The sequence below is a fragment of the Notamacropus eugenii genome, chromosome 4, assembly GCF_028372415.1.
Source record: "Notamacropus eugenii isolate mMacEug1 chromosome 4, mMacEug1.pri_v2, whole genome shotgun sequence".
Classification (NCBI taxonomy): Eukaryota; Metazoa; Chordata; class Mammalia; order Diprotodontia; family Macropodidae; genus Notamacropus; species Notamacropus eugenii.
Genome location: NC_092875.1, coordinates 104710412 through 104733176, shown reverse-complemented (window position 1 = coordinate 104733176; position 22765 = coordinate 104710412). Strand labels below are relative to the sequence as shown.

Genomic DNA, 22765 nt, shown 5'->3' with positions numbered 1-22765 from the left:
CCCAGAAAGGCTAGGAGCAATCCAGGGAGGCTAGAATGGTCCCCCTCCATGAAGGAGGGGAAGTCATTTCTCAACTCAGAAGCTGACTGAAGCTTGCTTTGGTATACTTTCAGCTACTGAAATTCTCAAATTCCTTTCCCAGCCTACAGCCTGGTCTAAATTGAAGCTTTGCTGAAGCGGTCTTACCATGCTTGATCATCTTGAATAGGCATTCATCAAGGTTCTCTGTAACTGTAGACTTATTCAGTACTACTGCTCTTCATGAACCCACTGCTCTGGCCAAAGTGGCAAATTAATCTCTCAAATATGCTTTAGGATTTTCAACCTCTCAACCTTGGTTCACACTCCCCCAATGCAATGGAAATATACAAAATCATTGCTAACTCATAAGAAATCAGGATAGTATTAAAATATATTTCTACTTTTTGGGCTAAAGAGGTATTTTACCTGGCTCACCTTCCTCTTCTATATTCAACACAATAATACAGATGTGTTTTCTTAGTTGACGAGTGTTGGAGAATTTCCGACAACATTTACTGCATTCCAAATTGCCAGGCACCACTTCTGTAGCTTCAGGAAGGCTGTTTCCTTCAGGGGTAGCCAGCTGATTTTCTTCATTTGGACTACAGTTATTATTTTCAGTTGATTCCTCATCAGTGCAGAGCTTCTTAGTTGAGCCTTTGGGTCTTCCCCGTTTTCTCTTCACTACCAAAAGTTCTATAAAGGAGCAATAAAAAGAACATAATGACACCACTGCATAAAAGGAATGGAAGGGGCTGTTGGGAAGTGAGGTCATATATTGGAACAACCAAGTTTGAAAACACAGGTAGCATTTCATATTTTAGCTATCAAAGCAAATTCTAAAGCCAAAATGAGAAGAAAAAAAAAGTCAGGTGCTAACAGCTGTGCACTAATAAGAGCCTTACAAACTGACACTATTATAGCTATTTAGCAACCTGTAATAAATTCAACAGTTTTAGAACCCTGACACCTTTCTTTATCCTGACTGCAATATATCATTTTATCAGAGCACTTATATGCAACTTCTATGAAAGCTGTTATGATTTAAGTTATGACTGACAGCTCCCAGATCACAAATCATGTTCTTTGTTAACCATCATTTTAATTTAAAGTCAGTTCCAGAAAAAATGCTAAACACTTCTTTGAAATAGACTCTAAAAATAAAAGGCTGCTTTAACTTAATCTTGTTGTGTTTTTAATGAGTTGCACAACCATTCAAACCACTTCTCCAAATCATAATTATTTGAGTCAAATTGTCCAGAAGGAGGGGGAAAACTACAACCCCAAGCAAGAAACTAAAGAACTAAAAATAAATAATAACTTTACATAGTTTCCTAGCGACCAACTGAATTTAAATGTCAGGGAGGGAGGAGCTGCATTAGAAACTTTAAAACTATTTTGCAACTTTAAATTCTTCTTGATTACTCCTCTATATCTTAACGGTAAAAATTGTTTTTAAAAAATAAGGCAGATATTGGAGGGGGACCTAATGTTGTTGGGTTTATGTAAGAGTGGAATAGAGCAATGCTTCTGTGAAAGAATTTGAGGGGTTCCACTGACACCCCCCTACACACTCATACCCCTCTATCCCTAAATCACCTGTGTTTAGCCTTCTGTAGCTGCCTGAAATTCCCATTCTTAAAGATTCATTCCTCATTCCTTTGTATTAAGTGGGGCCCAAGATGGGCCCCAAGATAAATTTGGAGCAAGTAAAAGGAGGGGGGTTAGAGTGGAGGCATAGTATGGAGATAAAGTGTTGAAAGGGTTGTGCCAGACTCAAGGTCCTAAGGAAGTAGATGGGGGAAGAAGGGGGAAATGGAAGGGTAACAAAACCCTCTTACCTTCCTTAATTAACAATTTTGTGGAGGCTAGTCCTGACTGCTATATCTGAATGCGGCTTGAATAGTGATGCTGGCTACATAAATAGTTTTCTTTTAATTATTCAAGCTTCCATTTGTACAGGGGTATGAATGTGCAAAATAAAGAGTCACATATGGAGAGGACATCTAAATATATACATATATACAACATATACACTTTATCGTAAACACCATTCCCAATGTCAAGAAGATAAAGAGAAAGAAAGAGAGAGAGAGAGAGAGAGAGAGAGAGAGAGAGAGAGAGAGAGAGAGAGAGAGAGAGTGTCTTATCATTCCTGGAAAAATCTAATAAAAAAATAAACAAGAATGAAGAACCTAAATAGAATTTTAGAATAATTCTGGCAATTATTGATTGGAAACAGAAAGGATTATTGCCATTGTTATCAATATATAATCTACAAAAAATGATCATTTTGCTTCTTTATATATGGTTCATTCCCTCTATTTCTATTTCTTGTCATTACTATAGTCAGCATTTCTAGTCCTATGAAAAATAGAAGTGGTAACAATAGCAGTAATCCTTTCTGTTTCCAATTTAAATAACTACAGAATGCATAAAATAGCTGGGTGCCTACCTATCGAGATACTCATAAAAATTGTATAAATACAAATATGTGTGTGTGTGTGTGTGTGTACACCATGGCTTACAGAAATAAAAACAGATCTAAATATTTGGAAAAGTGTTAACTGCTTATAGGTAGAATAAGTCATTATAACAAAATGACAATACCATTTACAATAATCGACTAATACAATATTATACCATTTGAGCCAATAAAGGATTACTTTACAGACCTATAAAAAATTAGAAAAAATATGGAAGCAAAAAAGGTTTAGAAACTCTGGGGAAATAATGAAATGAGCAAATGATGGAGGGTCAGCAGTGCCAGATCTCAAATTATATTGCAAAAACAGTAACTCTCAAAATAATTTTGTACTGGTTAAAAAATAGATGGATTTGTCAGTGGAACAAATTAGCCACACAACATACAAAAGCAAATAAATGTACTCTAGTAGTCAGGAAACACAAAAATCCTAACTACTCTCAGTCAGTCAATATATTAAGCACCTGCCATGTGCCAGGCATTGTGTTAAGCACAGGAGATACAAAAAAAGGCAAAAAATAGTTCCTGCCCTTACAGAACTAACAATCTAATGAGATAAAAAGTCACTATTTTACAAAAACTTATGGGAAATCTGGACAACAATATAAAAGAAATTAGACTTAGACCAACATCTCACAACTTATACTAAGATAAATTCCATAGATATAAAAATTATATCATAAATTAAATGGAAAATGATACACGAGATGTTCATAACCAAAGGGTGAAGAAAATCACGAAAGACAAAATGGACAGTTTTGATTATGTAAAATTGAAGTCTTTGCTCAAACAAATACAATATAGCAAAGATTGAAAGGTAAACAATTAAGTGGGAAAAACCTTTGTAACCAGTTTCTCTGATCAAGGTCTTGTTTCCAAGATATATAAAGAACTGATTCAAATTCATAAGACTAAGAATCATTTGCAAAAGATAAGAACTTTAAGGATATAATCAAACAATTCTGAAGGGAAGAAATCTACTATATCTATAGCCATGAAAAAAATGTTCCAAATCACCATTAGTGAAATGCAAATTAAAGCAATTCTGAAATTCAACCTCACACCCATCAAATCGGCCACAAAAAAGGAGGGGAGGGGGAAGGGTCAGGGGAAAGATCAATGTTGGGAGAGCTGTTGGAAAACAGACAAATTGATAAATTGTTGGTGGGCCTGTGAATGTGTACCACCATTCTGATAACCAACTGGAAATTGTACACATAATATTATTGAACAGTTCATGCTCTTAGACCTATCATGGATGATTTCAGAGTCATGGAAAGATTTATGTGAACTGATAGAGAGTGAGGTGAGAAGAATCAGAACAATTTATACCAGCGATATCAAACACAAATTGAAATGGGGGCCACTAATCATACATAGGAATCCCTGATTGTGCATATTACTTTAGAAAATCACATATTAACATTTTCTATATCCTACTATATTTTTATTTTGTTAAACATATTCCAATTATATTTTAATCTGTTTTGAGCAGAACTCTGGAGTGTTACAGGTCACAATGCATCTATAGGCTGCATGTTTGACACCTCTGATTTGCACTATAACATCAATATTATAGAAATGGGCAATATAAACTTGTTAAAGAATGAAATAAGCAGAACTAGGAGAACAATTTATATTGTAATAACAACACTTTAAGAACTATGATCAACACAATGACCTTCCAGGATTTCAGAGGATTTATGATAAAACATTCTATCAATCTCTTTACAGAAAGGTGAGAGATTTAGGGTGCAAAATGAGACATATGTATTTTTATATAAAGCCAGTAGGGGAATTTATTTTGCTTGACTATGAACATGTTACAAGGAATTTTTCTTTGCTCATTTTTTCAATGAGGTGAGGAAAAAAATAAATTTATGCTAATTAAAATATATTTTTAAAACAGAGAGTGGAAGGAGGTGCTACAGTGGTGGAATATTATATGAACTTTCAGATGAGATCATTATATTGTTAATTTTGCTTAACTATTTTACTTTTTTAAAAGAGATCTCTCAAGGAATAGGATAATCAGTAAATGTAATGTGAAAAAGGCACATCAATAAAAATATTTTTAGGATAAATCAGTGGAGCTGGGGGAAAGCGGAGATGTGAGCCAGAAGAATGAAGCAACACAAAGCGGAAAGGGGAAACAAAGGGCTACCTGGGGATAATGGTCTGCACCTGGACTGGAAGAAGCATTAGGAGGCACCCAGATAAAGACCAAAGTAAATAAACAGGAGAAGCAGGGGTTAAAAATGACTGATGTCAGGGGCTTAGCCTAAAATTTCTCTAAATGTGGCTACTATGGCATTCCTCTACCTGATGAAAAACTCCTATCATTCCATCTCTCCTAGCTATTATAATTATTTCACCCTTCCTAAACTGATTCTTCACCTCATTGTGTCTTTCAAACTCTCCACTCACATAGTACTTTGACAGACCTCACTCTCCTCCATTTGTAAACCGAACCCTACAATGCCCATTTCAACTTTGCACTGTCCTCTGCTGAGTTCTCCATTCCTCTTCATCTCAAAAGCCCTAGACATCCCCCTTAATTCTCTCTTCTTCTCCTCTACTCACTGAAAATGAGGTGGCCTCTGCTTGCCACCTTGCTTGCTCTACACATACCCATAATTCATTCCCCTTCTTTTTCTCAAACAGAATACAATCTCAATCATCATCCCTTTCTTTCTAATCTTCAGCTTCTGCCTATCCGCAGGTTCCTTCCCTCCTGTCCCCTTCAAGTATGCCCGAGAAAGCCCCAACTTTAAAACAGTCTCCACTAGATACTAAAATCCCTCTCAAACAATCATCCTGTTAGCCCATCTCCCCTTCTCGGCCAGCTCCTGGAAAAAGCTATCATTTATACCCACAGCTTCCTTTTCCTCTACTCTCATTAACTTCTCAACCCTTCGCAAGGTGGCCCTGGACCTAACCATTTAAACTAATCTATTCCCTCCATGTTACCAATAGCTTCCTGGATTTCATAATCTCCAGAAACTCATTATTCGGCAAGATGAAATCAGCTTTGTAACTTACACATCCTCAGATCATTTCACACCTAGGGATTATATTTTATCATGCCCCATTTGGTAACCTTCTCCCCACCACCACTCTCAGCTTCTTTTTATGTGTTGGGAGCTCCCCATTGGATTGTGAACTTCTTGGGGTAGGGACTGTCTTGCGCCTTTCTTTATGTCACAGTGCCTGGCATATAGCAGGCGATTCTTAATTGCCAGATCTGATGACTGATTTGCTCCCAGTCTTCATCCCTTTCTACCTATCAACTCATTCTTTTACATTTATGAGTGTCACTCTTTACTACTGAATACTCTTTCCTTTCTGGGTTTTTGTGGCAATAAGTTCTCACAGTTCTTCTTCTACCTGTCTAAAGTCACCCCAGTGTCCTTTTTAGTTCAACATCCATATCATTCTCCCTAATTGCAGGTGTCTACAAGGCTCTGTCCGGGGTCCTCTGCCTCTGTGTGTGTTTGTGTTTGTGTGTGTGTGTGTGTGTGTGTGTGTGTGTGTGTGTGTCTCTCTCTCCCCTCATTTATTTTCTCCCTTTGCCCCTGATATTAGATATCAGTGGGCAACTCATTAGATATCAGTTCCAATGGATTTAATTATCATCTCTGTACTCCTGGATCTATATAACTAGCCTGTGTCTCTCCCCTAAGTTTCAGTCCCACTCATCAATTGTCTACTGGACAGTTCACACTGGATACCCATATCTCAAATTCAACATGGTCAATGGTCAATAAACACTACCAAGTACCTGCTATGTGCCAGGCACTGTACTAGGCACCAGGGATATAAAGAAGAAAAAGAAATAGTCCCTGCCCTCAAACAGCTTAAAATCTAATGGGGGACAATAATACATAAAGGGAAGCTGAAAAGAAGGGGAGCTACCAAAGCATACCCAGAATGGAGGAATGATGTTCAAAGTCAAAACCAAGCATAGCAGCTGGTAGAAAATGAAGAGTTGGCTGGAAATTCTGAGCCCCCTGTAACAGGAGGCTTTAAGAGTAGTTTTTTGTTCTGCCTCTCAGCCCTCAAATCAGAGGGGAGAGGCAACTAAGGGTACTGGTGAGATGTTAAGTACTAAAGGTAAAGCAACCTTCATGATCAGAAGATTTCTGGTGATGATCAAATATTATCCCAGGAGAAGCATAATGTTTGAGGAGCCAAAATCAAGCAGAGTAGCTATCCAAAATAGAACTCATTATCTTTCCCAGAAAATTGACCCCCTTCTGAACTTCCCTATTTCTGTCAAGGAACCATTATTCTTCTAGTCTCCCAGATTTGTAAACTCAACATCATCCTTGAATCCTCCTCCTCTCTCAAGCATGCATTCAATCCATTGGCAAATCTTGCCATTTCTACTTTTACATTATATCTCACATCTGATCCCTTTTGCTATACTCCCAGAGCCATCATGTTAGTTCATCAATTCTGACCTAGATTATTACAGCAGCCTCTTAACTGTTCCCTCTATCTCAAGTCTCTCAGCACTCTAAAGTCCAGCCTATATAGTGCTGTCAAGCACAGAGCTAACCATATCATTCCCCTAATCAACTAACTCCAGCGGCCCTCTATTAGCTCTAGCATGAAATACCAATTTCTCTGTTTAACTTTTAAAGGCCTTCATAATGAATTCCTCAGCTAGTTTTCCAGTTTCCTTATATATGATGTAGATGGATTGGCCTTCCTTCTCTTCAACACATAGGATACTTTGTCTTCTATCTCCCATCTTAATTTTTAAGGTTAAAAAATCCTTTGCAGTGGTTGCCTCTCTTGCCTAAAAAGCATGTCCTATAACCACTGCCTCACAGACTCTTCCTTTGAGATATCAAGCTTCATCTTCTATCTTTATCCTCACAACTGCTAGTGTTCTCACTTCCAACCTACATATTTTCTACACTGTATTCAATTGTATTTATTATCTTTATATTTTTATGAATATATTATGTACTTGTCTCCCCCATTAAAAAGCAAGCAACTCGAGAGTAAGAATTGTTTCATCCTCTGTATTTTTATCTCCAGCATCCAGCTCAGTGCTTAGTACAAAGCAAGTACTTAATAAATGCTCCATGACTGACTGACTGATTGAAACACTAGATGACCACTTGTTGGGTATGTCATATAGTAGTGGGAAATCTTTTGTGGATATGGTTGGACTAGGACTTCCAACATTCCTCCCAACTCCAAAATTCTGTAATTTGGTAACCTTTCAATTTCTTAGACTATAAGAAATACAATTATAAGCTGTATTTTTAAAAGGAGTAAAAGGAAATATTGTATAGAGTTACTGATCAATTGGGTATGTCTGTCAGAGCTTACGGACAGTTATTTATTATTCTATGTAAAAGCTTTCACTTGTATAACCTACCAAAGCAGTAATGAACAGTCAGAAAAACAAAATTAGTGTACTGACTATAAAGCACCCAATGTTCTATCACATGAGCTGAGATGTGGAAAAATATTTCATCACGCCTTTCAAAAGTTTGAGTTCAATGTCCTGATCTAAAATACTAACAGCATCCATTGTGTCCTGTCCCAAGTAATAGGGGGATTTAGTTATCAGATGGATAGACATTTGAACTAACTTTCTAGATCTAACTTCCCATGATTCAGTGATGAATACAGGCCATGTGTGGCTGGGTCTATCAGGAGTGCTACATGGATCTAGTAGATATGAAAACATTTTAAAAGCTTAAAATGTTGCAAAAAATAAATGAATACTTTTCTCACAATAACTACATAAGTAGGCAGTGCAAGTATTATCACTCTTGTTTTACAGCTGAAGAAATGAGGCCTCAAGAGGCAGTCCTATCGCAGCAGCAATATACTGTGATAGAAAGATTCTTGCATATAGAGTTAAAAGAAGCAAGTTCAAATCCCAGCTCTAGTAACTATCTGTGTTATCTCAAACAAGTCACTTAACTTTGGGCCTGTTTCCTTAGCTGTAAAATGAGGTTGTTGGACCTCTGAAATTTCTTCCAATTCTAAATATCATTTACGAATCTGAAATTTGTCCAAAATAACACCGACAATAACAGGGCTGCAATGTGAAACTAGGTCCATTATTTGTTCCATTATACCACACTGTCTCCCTAAAACAATAAAGCACTAAAAGTTTAAACTTCTGGCCCAAGTTTCAATACCTTGTTAAGGGCCAAGAAAGGATTAGAACTTTGATCTTTTTTTTCCCAGGGCTCATTCTGCTGAACTACATTCTCTTTCTTTCACAGAATCAATCAATCAAGGACATTTCAGAAAGGAATTTGATTTTCTAAAATGGGAAAGTATTCTAAAGAAACAATTTCCTTACAAAACAGCTAACTGCCTAATTAAATAATATGACTCTAGGGTAATACAGAGAGGTAGAATTGGAAGAGACTTTTCATGTCATTTCTTCCACCCCTTCACGAAGCAAGAATCTCCCCAGGAGCATCCTGACAAACCACTATGCAGCTAATAAATGATTTGTTCTGACTCAACATTCCATCTTTATGCCATCATTTTAAAATATTTCACATGCCAAGAAACTCAAATAGAATACTGAAGACAAAAAATTATGATCATGTCAAAGACAAGTCAGTGAGATTCGTCACTGTGTGGTTTATATAAAAAATCCATGTTAACTCCAGACTCAAGAGAAAATTTGACACATTAAATAACCTATGGGGACAGAAGAGATCCACTTTTTACTTAACTTTCAGTGACAATGACTTTGATTTACAAAGTTCTCTATATAATTACAGAAACTTAGGGATAGAAGGGAAGTTAAAGGTCTGCTATGCCCATACATAAGGCTTGAATTCTCATCAAATAGAACAGACAATGAAATATCCTGTTGTCGATTCATTTTCAGTCATGACTGACTCTCCATGACCCTATTTGGGGTTGTCTTGGGAAAGATACTAGGATGGTTTGCCATTTTCTCCAACTCATTTTACAGATAAGGAAATTGAGGCAAACAGGATGAAATGACTTACCCAGGCTCACATAGATACTAACTGTCTGAGATCAAATTTAAATTTAGGAAGGTAAGTTTTTCTGATTCCAGGCCTGACATACTATCCATCCACACACATAAATGTGGGTAATAAAAGTTCACATGGAATCAAACCTGTATTAAATATGGAAATGACCAGTACTTCAGTAATGCAACACACATTTATTATAAACCTATGTCTAACTGGGCAAGAGTCCTCAACAGCAAGGAAAAGAAGAGATAAAAAAAGGATGACTAAATCAACTCATTACCAGGACATAATGCTAGCCTGCTCTGGCACAGCTTAGTCACAGGAGTGTGGAACCTCCAGCCTCAAGGACACAGGTGGCCCTCTAGGTCCTCAAATGCAGCCCTTCAATGGAATCCAAACTTTATAGAACAATATCCTTAATAAAAGGATTTGTTTTATAAAATTTGAACACAGTCAAAAGGCCGCGTGGACCCAAGGACCTAGAAGGCCTCAAAGCCACACATCCCCACCCCTGTGCAAAATCAGAGTTAGAAGAACTGGGTTCAAGCTCCTGCCCTCTCCCATACAAGCTGTGTGACCTAGGGGAAATCATTATCCCCAATATCTTTTGCACCCAGTCTCTACTCTCTGATAGACATGGCCCCATCTTAGTTCAGCTGTCATCACCGCTCACCTGGATTACTGAAACGGTCTAATAACTGATCTTGGTCCCCCTGTCTAAAATTTTGCCCCTTTCTAATTTATCCACCACAAGAATGATAAACTATTAATCCTGAAGCAACAATTTGAAAATGCCATTCTCTTGCTCCAAAAGTATCAGTGGCTCCCTATTGTCTCTGTCAGTAGCTAAGAGACCTTCATGATCTGTTCTCTTTCTCTCTTTCCCGCTTCATGAACTCCTCATGCCAATCCAACTGGCTTCTAGGTGTTCCTCATCCACAGCATTCCATCTCCAGGCATTCACAGTTTTTCCTTCAAACCTGGAATGCTTCCCCTTCTCACTTCAGCATTTAGAATCCCTAGTTTCCTTTACATTCAGAAAAAGGTAAAAAAAAAAAGAATTTAAGAATAACTTGAAAGGCCAGGCAAAATTTTCTACTAATTGATGCATTAATTGACGAGCTTAAATATCAGCTCAGTTGCCAAATCCTACAGGACGCCATTCCTGATCCTTGAACCCAGCTGTTACTCTACCTTATCCTACCCCAAAGTTATCTTGCATATGTTGTGTATTTATTTTTATAAGGAATTATCCACAAGACATTTGACTAGCACACTGGGTCTGTGGGCATAACCTCTGCAGGTACAGTCTAGAAAATGGCTGTCTTCTGGGGAGGAGGAGCAGAATAGCTACATGAAATGTGGGGCACGGTATGGCTGAGAACCAGCTTGATATAATACCCTGGGTTAGTTTGCACCCACTCACTAATCAACACAACACAGAACAAGGCTCATAGGGGGTGACTGATTAATACATGCCTGCTTAATGACTAAATTTATCTACGCTTCAATTTTCACATGTGAAAAATGGGACTAAAAATACCTTACCTACCTCACAAGGTTACTAAGAACCAAATGAGTAACTGTAAAAATTTTAGAAACAAATACTTTATAAATCTTAAGGTTTTATTTTTATTTTTATTATTATATAAGTATCTAAATATAGTGACTATATCAACTGCTGTTTAAGAAGCAATAACTGTAGTGGTAGGTAAAGAGTCTCAAACCCAGTGGAATTTCATTATGAATTTTTAATTACTTTTAATAACTACTCAAACCATAAAAATGTAACATTCTTATTTCTCATAATGATTATCTGTGGCAAATGGCTGAAACTAACAGAGCACAGATTTAGAAACCACAGATGAATCTGAAAAATGCTAGAAAGCTGATGTGAGGCTTTCAAAATCTGGCAAGGCCAGGAAACCAATTGCCCTGGATGGTGAAGAATAAAGTCTCTGGCCCAAATGTGTCCTTTTCTGGACGCCTCCACCTGTCCCCTCCACCTAGGAAACCTACACTGAACTCTGTCAATGCGGCAATTTTAGAACTTGAAGACACATTAAAAATCAGTGAACCTCACCCTTCATTTTAAAGATGAGGGAAATGAAAACTAGAAATCAAAAATCAAATGGTTATGGTCACACAGAGCTCAGGGCAGGGTGCAAGTCTCCTCACTCCAAATCCAGTGCTCTTTCCAGTGTGCCAGATTGCCCTTCATTACAGCTATGTTTCTTCAGACTATATCTTATATGAGCAAAATAGTTTTGTTAAAAAGTCATAAAATAAACTACAAGAGGCAGGAGAGCACAATAATAAAGTAAAGGTGGTAGTAAGGATCAAACTGTTTTAATTTGGGGATTAATCACCTCCTAAACCCATCACAGGCCCCCAACTTAGGAAGGGCATAAGCAGCTAAGTCGAGGAACTGGAACAAAAAGTATTACGAAGTAGTAGAAGTAGTAGTAGTAGTAGTAGTAGTAGTAGTAGTAGTAGTAGTAGTAGTAGTAGTAGTAGTAGCAGCAGCAGCAGTAACAAAAAAGTTATACAGAATTTTACAGTTTGTAAGAACTTAACATGCATCATCTAATTTGATATTCAAAAGAACCTTGTGAAATAGGTCCTGTAAGTCCTATCTCCATTGTACAGAAAAGAACACTGAGCCTGAAGAGAGAAGGTGAGTGACTTATCCAGCGTCATATAAATGGTAAATATCTGAGTCAATATTCTAACCCATGTTTTTCTGATCCCAAGCACAATGTTCTATACATCATGTGATACTACTTCTCCAAAAGAAATGGATAGCAATTCAGTTTTCTACTCAGTACCTATAATGGACAGGATTAGGTAGAAAAGCAAGAATGACTGTTGGGGAAGGAGTTAGGGCAGTTTAGGAAATGAGGTGGCCAGTTCCCCAAATCAGTATAAGAAGGAGCTGCTACCCACAATTAGCCATGCAAGGGAAGGTCACTTTGACCATATGGACAGTCATCTCACTGTTCCTCCTTCACTCTGCAGATTAAGGAGGGAAAGGGAGCAAAGTGGGAGAAAGAAAAGCTGCTGAATGAGATTCCACCTCCTTCATTACTTTAATCTACCATTGATCAAAGGTGTCACTTAGGAAGCAACATCTGAGGACTTCTATTCTTTGTTTCTAAGTTGGCAATGCTTGCTTCAGCCTGTCCAACAACCTCTGATTAGTCAATACGCAGTTTGGTTATTGTTACTGTCTTGTTCTTTTCTATTTAATATTTTATTTTTTCCCCAATTACATATAAAATAATTTTTAAAATTAGTTTTTAAAATGAGGAATTCTGAACTCTCTCTATCCCTCCCTCCTCGCTGAAAAGGCAAGTAATTTAATATAGGTTATACAGCAAAAGAATGGGTTAGAGGAGCCATCTTTGTTATAATAATAGTTAGATCCCTGCAGACAAAGAAATACATGGCACAAGAAGAACAGCTGCAATGGAGAGTTGGAAAAATTTCCCACCAAACTATCTTATATTAAGTAGAAGCCAACGTTTATTTTCCTATATAAAAACACAAGATATGGCAAGAAATTTATTGCCCCAGGGTTCATTAACCACACTAATAACCTGATTTTTCTTTCTGGGAATAGACAGAAAAGCATTTCAAAATGAATTCACTTGTTGATCACCCATCTGACATATTTAAGGACAGTCTATCTATAAAAAATGTCTCAGCTAACTAGTCCCTCTGCCCATTCCATGGGAGAATTACAAACTATGTTTGACATAGTATTGAGTCATATAAAAGTTGTTTAAAATTATACTGTTTACTTGAACTGTTGTTGGATTATACTGGAAAGATCCAGTAGCTGAAACCATCAACTACCTCCGTATCACTGATCAATATAAATTCTCTCAACATTTCAATCCTTAAATAGTTGGACTAGGAATTTAAATAGCCCAGTCACCATTCAAGAAGCTCATTACTGGTGACTTTTCTGGCCACAGGTATCACTTTTCTCTTGAAGGAGCTAGTTAGTACAATGTATAGAGTGCTCGAAGCAAGAAAATCTGTGGTTCAAATCCAGCATAAGACATTTACTTAGCTGTAGGACCCAGGTCAAGTTGCATAAATTCTGCTTGCCTCAGTTTCCCCAACTGAAAATGAGGTAATAATGGCTTCTATCTCCCAGGATTGTTTTGAGGAAAACTGAGTGAGGCAATATTCACAGAGCACTTTACAAACCCTAAAGACTTATATAAATAAATATATAGACATATAAAAAGTTGTCATTACTATTATTTCTTAATAAATATACATAAATCAGTCAACAAGCATTTATAAAGCATCTACCATGCGCCAGGCACTGTGCTAAGGGCTGGGGATTTAAAGGAAAGGCAAAAAATTATCTAATAGGGAAGACAACATGTAAACAACTATGTCTAAGTATACATATACATATGTGTATGTATATAACTGTGTGTATATACATACAAACACACATGATAAACTGAATATAATCAACAGAAAGAAAGCACTAAGATTAAGGAGGACTGGTGATAGTTTCTAGAAGGTAGGACTTTATCTGAGACTTGAAGGAAGTCAAAGAAGCCAAGAGGCAAATAGGGAAAGGGAGAGAATCACAGGCATGAGAGACAGCCAGTGAAAATGGACTAAGCTGGAAGATGGAGAGTCTTGTGAAAGGTGCAGCACGGAGGATAATGTCATTAGACTGAAGAATACAGAGAGAGGTGAGGGGTTGAGGAGTAGTGTTTGTAGAATAAGATATAAGAAGAATAGGAATGTTGGGCTTAAGATGGATTTTAAAAGCCAAAGAGAGGATTTTATATTTGAGTCTGGTAATAACAGGATGCCACTAGAATTCATCTAAAAGGGGGTGACAGTCAAGCCTGCACTTAAGGAAGAACAATTAGACAGTTGAGAGGAAGATGAACTGTAGCATGGGGATACTTGAGGCAGGGAGACCAACAAACAGGCTTGAAATAGTCCAGGCATAAAAGGGTCTACACTAAAGTGGTGGCAATGTCAAAGAAGAGAAGGGGTCATACATGAGAGAGCTGGGAAAACAGAAAAAACAGAACTGGACAACTAATTGAAGACTTGGGGGAAGGGTGATAAAATGAGTTAGGAGCCAAAAATGAATTGGCCTAGATTTGAAACCTAGATTTGAGTCTGAGTGATTTGGAGTATGACAATACCTGCAATTAGTAATGGGGAAATCAGAAAGAAGGAAAGGTTGGAAGAAAAATTTAATGAATTTAGTTTTGGACATGCAGAGTTGTAAGGGCAAGCAAAGTAGGATCTTTTGCTGTTTTTGTTTTACTAAAAGTGTCTCTGAATAATGTAATTAAGGAGGATCTTTCCCACCCACTGCTGGGCCTGGGAAGATTTGTAGGAAGGTCCACATATGTTGTTAATGAGGCATTGGTTCTCAAAGGATTGACGCCCACTGGCTCTAAAACGTGTATAAAGATTCTAAGGTGTGGGGGTTTTGGGGGGCTTACTGACTGGAAGTGATTGCTTGGCCATATGAGGACTCTAGGAAGCCTCTAAAGGAGCCCCCCAGCTTGGAAAACCTAGATGTCGCTGCTTCCTTCTCTGGTAACTATGGTCAGACAGTTGGACTTGTCTGTTGAATTCAGGCAAAGGAAGCCACAGCTGTTGATCTTTGATTTCTCTGTATTTTCTTTGAAGTTTAGGGTGCTGACCCCCTGAACTAGGTGAATTATATATGTGTTTGGTTAAAGGAATTTATACATGTGCTTGATTAAAGAGATTGTTAACCTCTCAAAAGTTGCCTTTTCTTTTAGAGAAGTAGATCAAAGAACCTGTGATAGCAAGACCCACTTTGTATGTTGGGGTGCTTACTGATGCATGAGTTTAAGCTGTCTATGTGACTTCCAGTTTGAGATGTCCAGCAAGCAGCTGGAGATGTGAGACTGGAGGTTAGGAGAGAAGTTAGGGTTGAACAAACAGATCTGAGAATTGTCTTCAAAGAGATGATAACTGAAACAATGGGAGGTGATAAGATCACTAAGTGAACCAATCTAGAGGTATAGAGGGACAAGAGAAGAGTGCTGGGGGGACATATCAACAATTAGCAAGCTTGACCTGAACAGATGAAGACCTTAGCAAAAGAGAGTAAGAAAAATGTGGAGAGAAGAGAGTTATCAAAAAAGGAAAATGCAACTGTTTCAAATGCTACAGCGAGGTCAAGAAGGATGAGGACTGAGCAAAGGCATCCAAACTTGGGGATTAAAGAGATAACTGGTAATTTTGGAGATAGCACTTTCACTTGAATGATAATGTCAGAAGAGGGGAGTGCACAAAGTTAAGAGGAAAATGAAAAGGTAAGTGGAGACACTGATAGTGGATAGCCTCCTCAAGGAGTTTAGTCACAAAAGACAGGAGAGATGGGGAATGGCAGCTTGAGGAAACAGGTGGATCAAGGGATGATTTTTTTGAGGATGTGAGAAACATGAGCATGTCTGCAGGAAGTACATGGCAGCCAGTTCAGTGAACAGGAAGAAAGTGAAGTCTGGGAAGAGAATAGGAATGGGAAAATGAAACAATCTGCTGAAGAAAACAGATTGTAATGGGATCACTTGTATATGAAGAGAGGTTTGCGTTGGTAAGAAGGGCCACCTCTTCATGGAAACTCATAGAAACCAGGGTTGAAGGAGATAATGGTTAGCACCAGGAAGCTAAAGGATGTGAGATGAGGATGAAAGAAGTTAAAAGAAAGCAAATAAGAATGTGTGCAAAAATGGAATGGACTGCCTTAGGAGGTAGTGAGTTTCTCATCCTGAAAATTTTCAAGGAGAATTTAGGTGACTACTTGGAGATGTAGAAGAATACATTTTGCAGTGGTTGGTTAACAAAATCTCTGAAGTTCCTACCAATTCTAAGATCCCATGATTCTGTACAAATATTCACAATATGTCCATCAAGTTCTCTACCCTATAATAGGCCACATGTAAACAACTTTTGGTCCTCTCTAAATTGGGGAAATGAGAGAGAAAACTTAACTTGAAGTCATGGAAAAGTTCTTAGTATATCAACTTCCACCTCATATTTAGCAGTGACTTAATCATCTCTTAGGTAACAAAAATCATACATTAAGACATTTACATTACAAGACTCTTACAGATTTAGTATTTTCTTTTTTTAATTCTATTTAAGTTTTAGTTACATTTATGGCAGGGTTTCTTATTATTTTATGAATAAAATATGGCTTCTCCTACTTATAATATTTGGGAAATGCAAATAAAGATGTCAAAGCTTTTTTAAAAAAAAATGGGAGTTAGTATTTATAATCTTCATAGAATCTGGTGATGCAGATTTTAAAGTGAACATGTGCTCACTTGAAGTCTATAACCTAATTAAAAAGCTAAAATTCCTGCAGTCTCTCATGTTGTCAATTACCTTACACTGACCATAAATAATCAGTGTGGAAGCTCAATATAAATAAATAATCTTGACATTTTAATCTTTAAATGAAAAGAATACAAATGCTTGGGTAGTTAAGTGGACTGTTCAAGAAACTATTTATTGCTGATTGGTCTAGCAACACATTGTTATTCTTATTGTTTGGCATGTACGGCTCTTGACATTTAAAAATCAATGAAGACAAAGATATAGAGGAAATCCAGGAAATATGAAGAGAAATACGAAAAAATACAAAAAATATATTTTAAAAAATCTAGGACTCACAAACCTTTCTATGTCATGCAAAATCTTGGAAAATATTCTACAAAATTCTGATATGCTGAATTAAGGCACAAGTAAAAAAAATATATGAACTTAGCACACAGTGCAAAAATGTGAAAATATTAATAAAAACTTCATTCTAGCAAACTTACAGTGACTCAAGTTGTGGATTAATGGACATAGACATATAGACAGATAAAGATAGATAGACAGATAGACAGATAGACAGACAGACAGACAGACAGACAGATAGACAGATAGACAGATAGACAGATAGATAGATAGATAGATAGATAGATAGATAGATAGATAGATAGATAGATAGACAGACAGACAGACAGACAGACAGACAGACAGACAGACAGACAGATAGACAGGTAGGCAGATAGGTAGATAGATTAGACACATTCTGCCCATACCTTCTCCACTTTTGGGCTGACTGGTGGGTTCAGTAGTAGTAAGTGGCCTGAGTGGAATGATGATATCATCAATATTAACACCTTCTTCTTTGTGCTTTTCAGATGCATGTGAAAGTAGCTCCGATTGACTTGGTGAAAATAAGTTACAAAATTTACACATAAAGATGGAATGTTGTTCTGCAGGAGAAGAAAAAATAACATACATATTACTTGAGAAATCATATACTTTCTATTGACAAAGATACTGGGATATGCATTAAATAATAAAAAAAATGAAGTATTCAATTCATATTTTGCTTTTATTTTTCTAACAAGGAGAAGGTATCTTCCTGTTGGGTCACATACAACACAAATGTTAGAGCTCTGCAAGAGTGAATGGGCTATATCCAAAAATAAGTTCTTCATCACTGAAGGTTCTCAAGAAGAGCTTTGCTTTTGGTCATGTTGTAGAGAATACTCCTGTTCAGGTTCAAATTGAATGTGATGACCTCTGACATACCTTCCAGCTCCATAATTCTGTGAAATAGCTCAGTAATACATTCTGATTCACATCTAGCCCAAAGGCAGGCACAAAGTAAGCGGTCAACAAATGTCTACTGCATTGAAATGAATTAACTGAGCAACTAATAAATGTATTTACTTTAACATTATGTTCTAGGATTGTGGCATGCACTAATTTCCCAGTAATATTAGTTCATAATGATGTCCCTTTGATACTTCAGAATCTAGATTCCTTAAACTAGAGCAGAACCACAGTGGCTGAGTACGGGCAGCAACCCAACTAAACTCTCCCAATATTCCTCTCCAAACAACTTTAAAATAACATCTCCAATCAAATTTTGGAGCAGCAAAGATAACAAAAGGTCAGGGTAAGACATTTTTCCTGTCTAAGACAACTTAGGAGATCCATAGGAGAGGTCAGTAACACCAGGATGGAGGCCTGTCCAGAACCCAAGACAACTTAGGAGATCCATAGGAGAGGTCAGTAACACCAGGATGGAGGCCTGTCCAGAACCCACTTACTCTGCAGCAGCAGCAGGAGTGGATACTGCAGTTGGCAGCAACAGTAGCTTGGGAGGGCTCTCAGCTTAGAGATGATAAGGGAGTCAAACAAATGGTAAGCACAAGGTTACAGGAAACCCTCAACCTAATCTTCATCATGGGTGCTGTTGGGATTGGAAGATCAATTCCGTGTGGACAGTCTCAGGTGGGTAAAGGTGGGAGCTTCTAAATCTTAGAGCTCTCACGAGACCCCCCCAGGAAACGGCAGGGAATCGAGGTGAACCGAGCTATCTCGAGTAATTCCGCCTCTTCCCGTGAGAAACGTGATGGGAGAGAGATCTCCCCGCCCTCGAGATTGTCCCGGATCTGGGCACACCTAGTTACCTAACAGCACGGTATTCAGATGCAAACTATGCGGCTGAAGGTTAAGTAGGATTGAGGAAGCCTGAAAGCTCTCTTAGCACGTGAGGAGCCAAGAGGACAGTAGGCTCCGGTTCTCTTCTCTCTCCCTTCCCCCTCTCTCCCCGCTTGTACTTCTACTTCCAATCCCTTAAGATCTTAGCCTCCTTAGGAAATCTCCCCCTCTTCCTCCTAAGGAAGACCACCCTGCACTTGTAACCGAGACCCTGAAATAAAGCTCAACCCTGAAATAAAGCTCAACCCTTGTTCGACTCTGGAACGTCCTTTCTCTCATATGAGCATCCGGTTTTGGCCAACCGAAGACCTCGGAGGTGAGGTAAGAAGACTCGGGTAGCCCACACAGGCCTCTAGGCCTGGCAGGTGCAGCTGTCATTGATTAGCAGTTCTCTTACCCACACACAGTTTTGGATCACAATTCCAGAGCAGAAAGGAGTTCTTGTGGTCAGTCACAAGGAAGATGGAACTCTGGTCAAAATTCCAAGGCACAAAGAAGTACTAGCACTTGGGGCTTAAAAAGAAAGCACGTGGTCACAGTTACAAAGCCAAAAGAAGCACAAGTGCAGTGTCTATAGAATAGGGGCCCTTCCTGGATACAGACTAAGAAGGCAGTGACAAAACCTTTCCCAGGATCACACAACCTTGAGAGCACCAAAAACTTGGGGAGCCCTGGAACTAGCTCTGAAAACAGCAGTACAAAAAAGCCTGAAACATGGGACAGGGCCTCTCCATTGCAAGGTAAGCAAAGCCTAATTTTAATATGAAGTTCAAAGTCAAGATGTAGGCTGGGAAAATGAGCAAACAACAACATAAGAATTTGATCATAAAAAGCTATTATGGTAGAAGGGAAAACCAAGATTTAAACTCAGAAAAATATAACAATGTGAAAACAGCTACAAAAAAAAAAAAAGCCTCAAAATAAAATGTTAACTAGACCCAAACTCATCAAGAATTCCAGGAAAAGCTATGGAAAGAAATAAGTGATAGAGGGAGAATTAGGAAAAGAAATGAAAATTATGTAAGAAAATTATGAAAAGAGAATTAACAACTTTGTAAAAGAGGCACAAACAAATATTGAAGAAAATAATACCTTAAAAAACAGAATTGACCAAATGGTAAAGGAGGCATAAAAATTCACTGAAGAAAAGAATTCCTTAAAAAACAGAACAGACAAACGGAAAAAGAGGTACAAATGCTCACTGAAGAAAACAATTCCTTAAAAATTAGAATTGGACAACTAGAAGCTAATGACTCCTTGAGACACCAAGAATCAAACAAAATCAAAAGAATGAAAAAAACAGAAGTGTAAAATATTTCACTGGAAAAATAACTGACCTAGAAAATAGATGCAAGAGGGATAATTTAAAAAATATTGGCCTACCTGAAAGCCATGATTAAAAAAAAAAAAATCTACACATCATATTTTAAGAAATTATCAAGGAAAACTGCCCTGACACTCTGGAACCAGAGGGTAAAATAGAAATTGAAAAAAAGTCCATCAATCATCTACTGCAAGAGACCCCAAAATGAAAACTCCAGGAATATAGCCAAATTGCAGAGATCTCAGGTCAAGGAGAAAACACCACAAGCAGCCAAAGAGAAATATTTCAAACATCATCAGGATTACACAATATTTAGCAGCTTCCACATTAAAGAGGCAGAGGGCTTGGTATATGATATTCTAGAAAGCAAAAGAGATCACAACCAAGAATAAACTATTCAGGAAAACTGAGTATAATCCTTGAAGGGGGGAATGGATATTTAATGAAAGAGAGGACTTTCAAGTATTCTTGAGGAAAAGACCGGAGTTAATCGAAAATCTGACAAACATAGGACTCAAGAGAAGGATAAAAAAGTAAATATGAAAGAGAAATCATAAGGCACTTAATATGCTTAAACTGTTTTCATTCTTATATAAGAAGATGATCTTTGTAATTCCTAAGAAATTTATCTTTGCTAAGGGGCTACAAAGACAGAAAGCAGGAGTGTGAACTGATTATGTTAGGATAATCTCCCTCCCCCCAAAAAACTGAAAAAGTGAGAAAGAGGGATAAACTGGGGAGAAGAGGGAAGGGAGAGGTAGAAGGGAAAAAAATTTTTTCACATAAAAAAGGAAAGCAAGGAAGAATTTTTACAGTGGAGGGGAAATGAGGGAATGTGGAAGGCAATGTTTGAACCTCATTCTCATTGGAATTAATTCAAAGAAGGAAGAGCATATGTGCATAATCAGTTCGGTACAGAAATCTATCTCACTCAATAAGGAAATAGGAGGGAAATAAGAGACATGGGATGGGGTAATAAAAGGGAGGATGGATTAAGGGAAGCAATGTTCAGACACCAAGCAGACTTTTGAGGAGGGACAAGATAAAAGGAGAGACAGAGAAAGATAAACATAAGAAAACAGGATGGAGGGAAATATATACACTGAGTAATCATAACTCTGAATATGAAAGGAATGAGCTCACCCATAAAATGGAAGTGGATAGCAGGATGGATTAAAAACCACAAACCAACAACATGTTGTTTACAAGAAAGTTCTTGTTGTTTATAAGAGATAACAGAAAGACACACACAGAATTAAAATAAAGGACTGGAGTAGAATCTATTATGCTTCAGCTGAAGTTAAAAAAAAAAAGCAGGAATAGTAAATCATGATCTCAGGCAAAGCAAAAGAAAAAACAAACCTAATTTAAAAATAAAAGCAGGGAAACTATATTTTGCTAAAAGGTATGATAGACAAAGAACTAAGAGCAAAAAAAAAATTTACAGCAAATTTCTCTGATAAAGGTCTCATTTCTCAAATGTAGAGGGAAATGAGTCAAATTTATAAAAATAGGAGTCATTACCAATCGTTAAAGGATATGAACAGGCAGAAGAAATCAAAGCTATCTAAAGTCATATAAAAATGCTCTAAATCACCCTTTATTAGAGAAATCCAAATTAAAACAATTTGGGGATACCATCTCACATCTATCAAAAATGACAAATCCTGGAGGGACTGAAGACAAATAGATATACTAATAAACTGTTGGTGGAATTATGAATTTGTCCAATCATTTTGGAGAACAATTTGGTACTATACCCAAGGGTTATAAAATTGTGCATACCTTTTGGCCCAGCAATACTGCTACTATGGTTGTACTCCAAAGAGAGCAAAGAAAAAGGAAAAAGGACTTATATGAAAACATTTAGGGCAGCTTTTTATAGTGGTAAAGAATTGGAAATTGAGGGGATGCTCATCAGTTGAGGAATGGCTGAGCAAGTTGTGGCATATGATTATGATGTGCTATAAGAAAAGGGGTGGGGGTTTCAAAATGAAAAAAAACATGAGGCGACTTATATGAACTAATGCAAAGTAAAATGAGGAGAATTGGGAGATCATTGTGCACAATAGTAACAATGTGGTAATAATGGTCAACTATGAAAGATTTGGCTACTCTGATCAATATGATTATCTAAGACATTTCCAAAGGATTCATGATGAAAAAAATACTATCTACATCCAGAGACAGAAATTATGAACTCTAAGAAAAAATTAAAGTATAACTTTCTCACTTTATTTTTTGTTGCCTTTTGTAATTTTTTGTATATGGCTAATGTGGAAATATGTTTGCATTATTTCACATGTATAATTGATATAATTTTGCTTGCCTTTTCTGTGGGTGGGGGAGGAATAGGAAGGAGAGAATCTGGAACTCAAAATTTAAAAAGAAAAGAATGCT

The 22765-nt window shown here is 37.3% G+C and overlaps 1 protein-coding gene across 1 annotated transcript in view; it reads right to left on the bottom strand.

Moving 5' to 3' along the window:
• Window positions 1–22765, bottom strand: part of ZFAT (zinc finger and AT-hook domain containing) — a 291294-nt gene that overhangs the window by 202659 nt on the left and 65870 nt on the right. Inside the window, 2 exon segments of the mRNA XM_072603001.1 lie at window positions 448–717; window positions 17625–17801. Of these exon segments, the coding sequence (XP_072459102.1) occupies window positions 448–717; window positions 17625–17801 (447 nt within the window).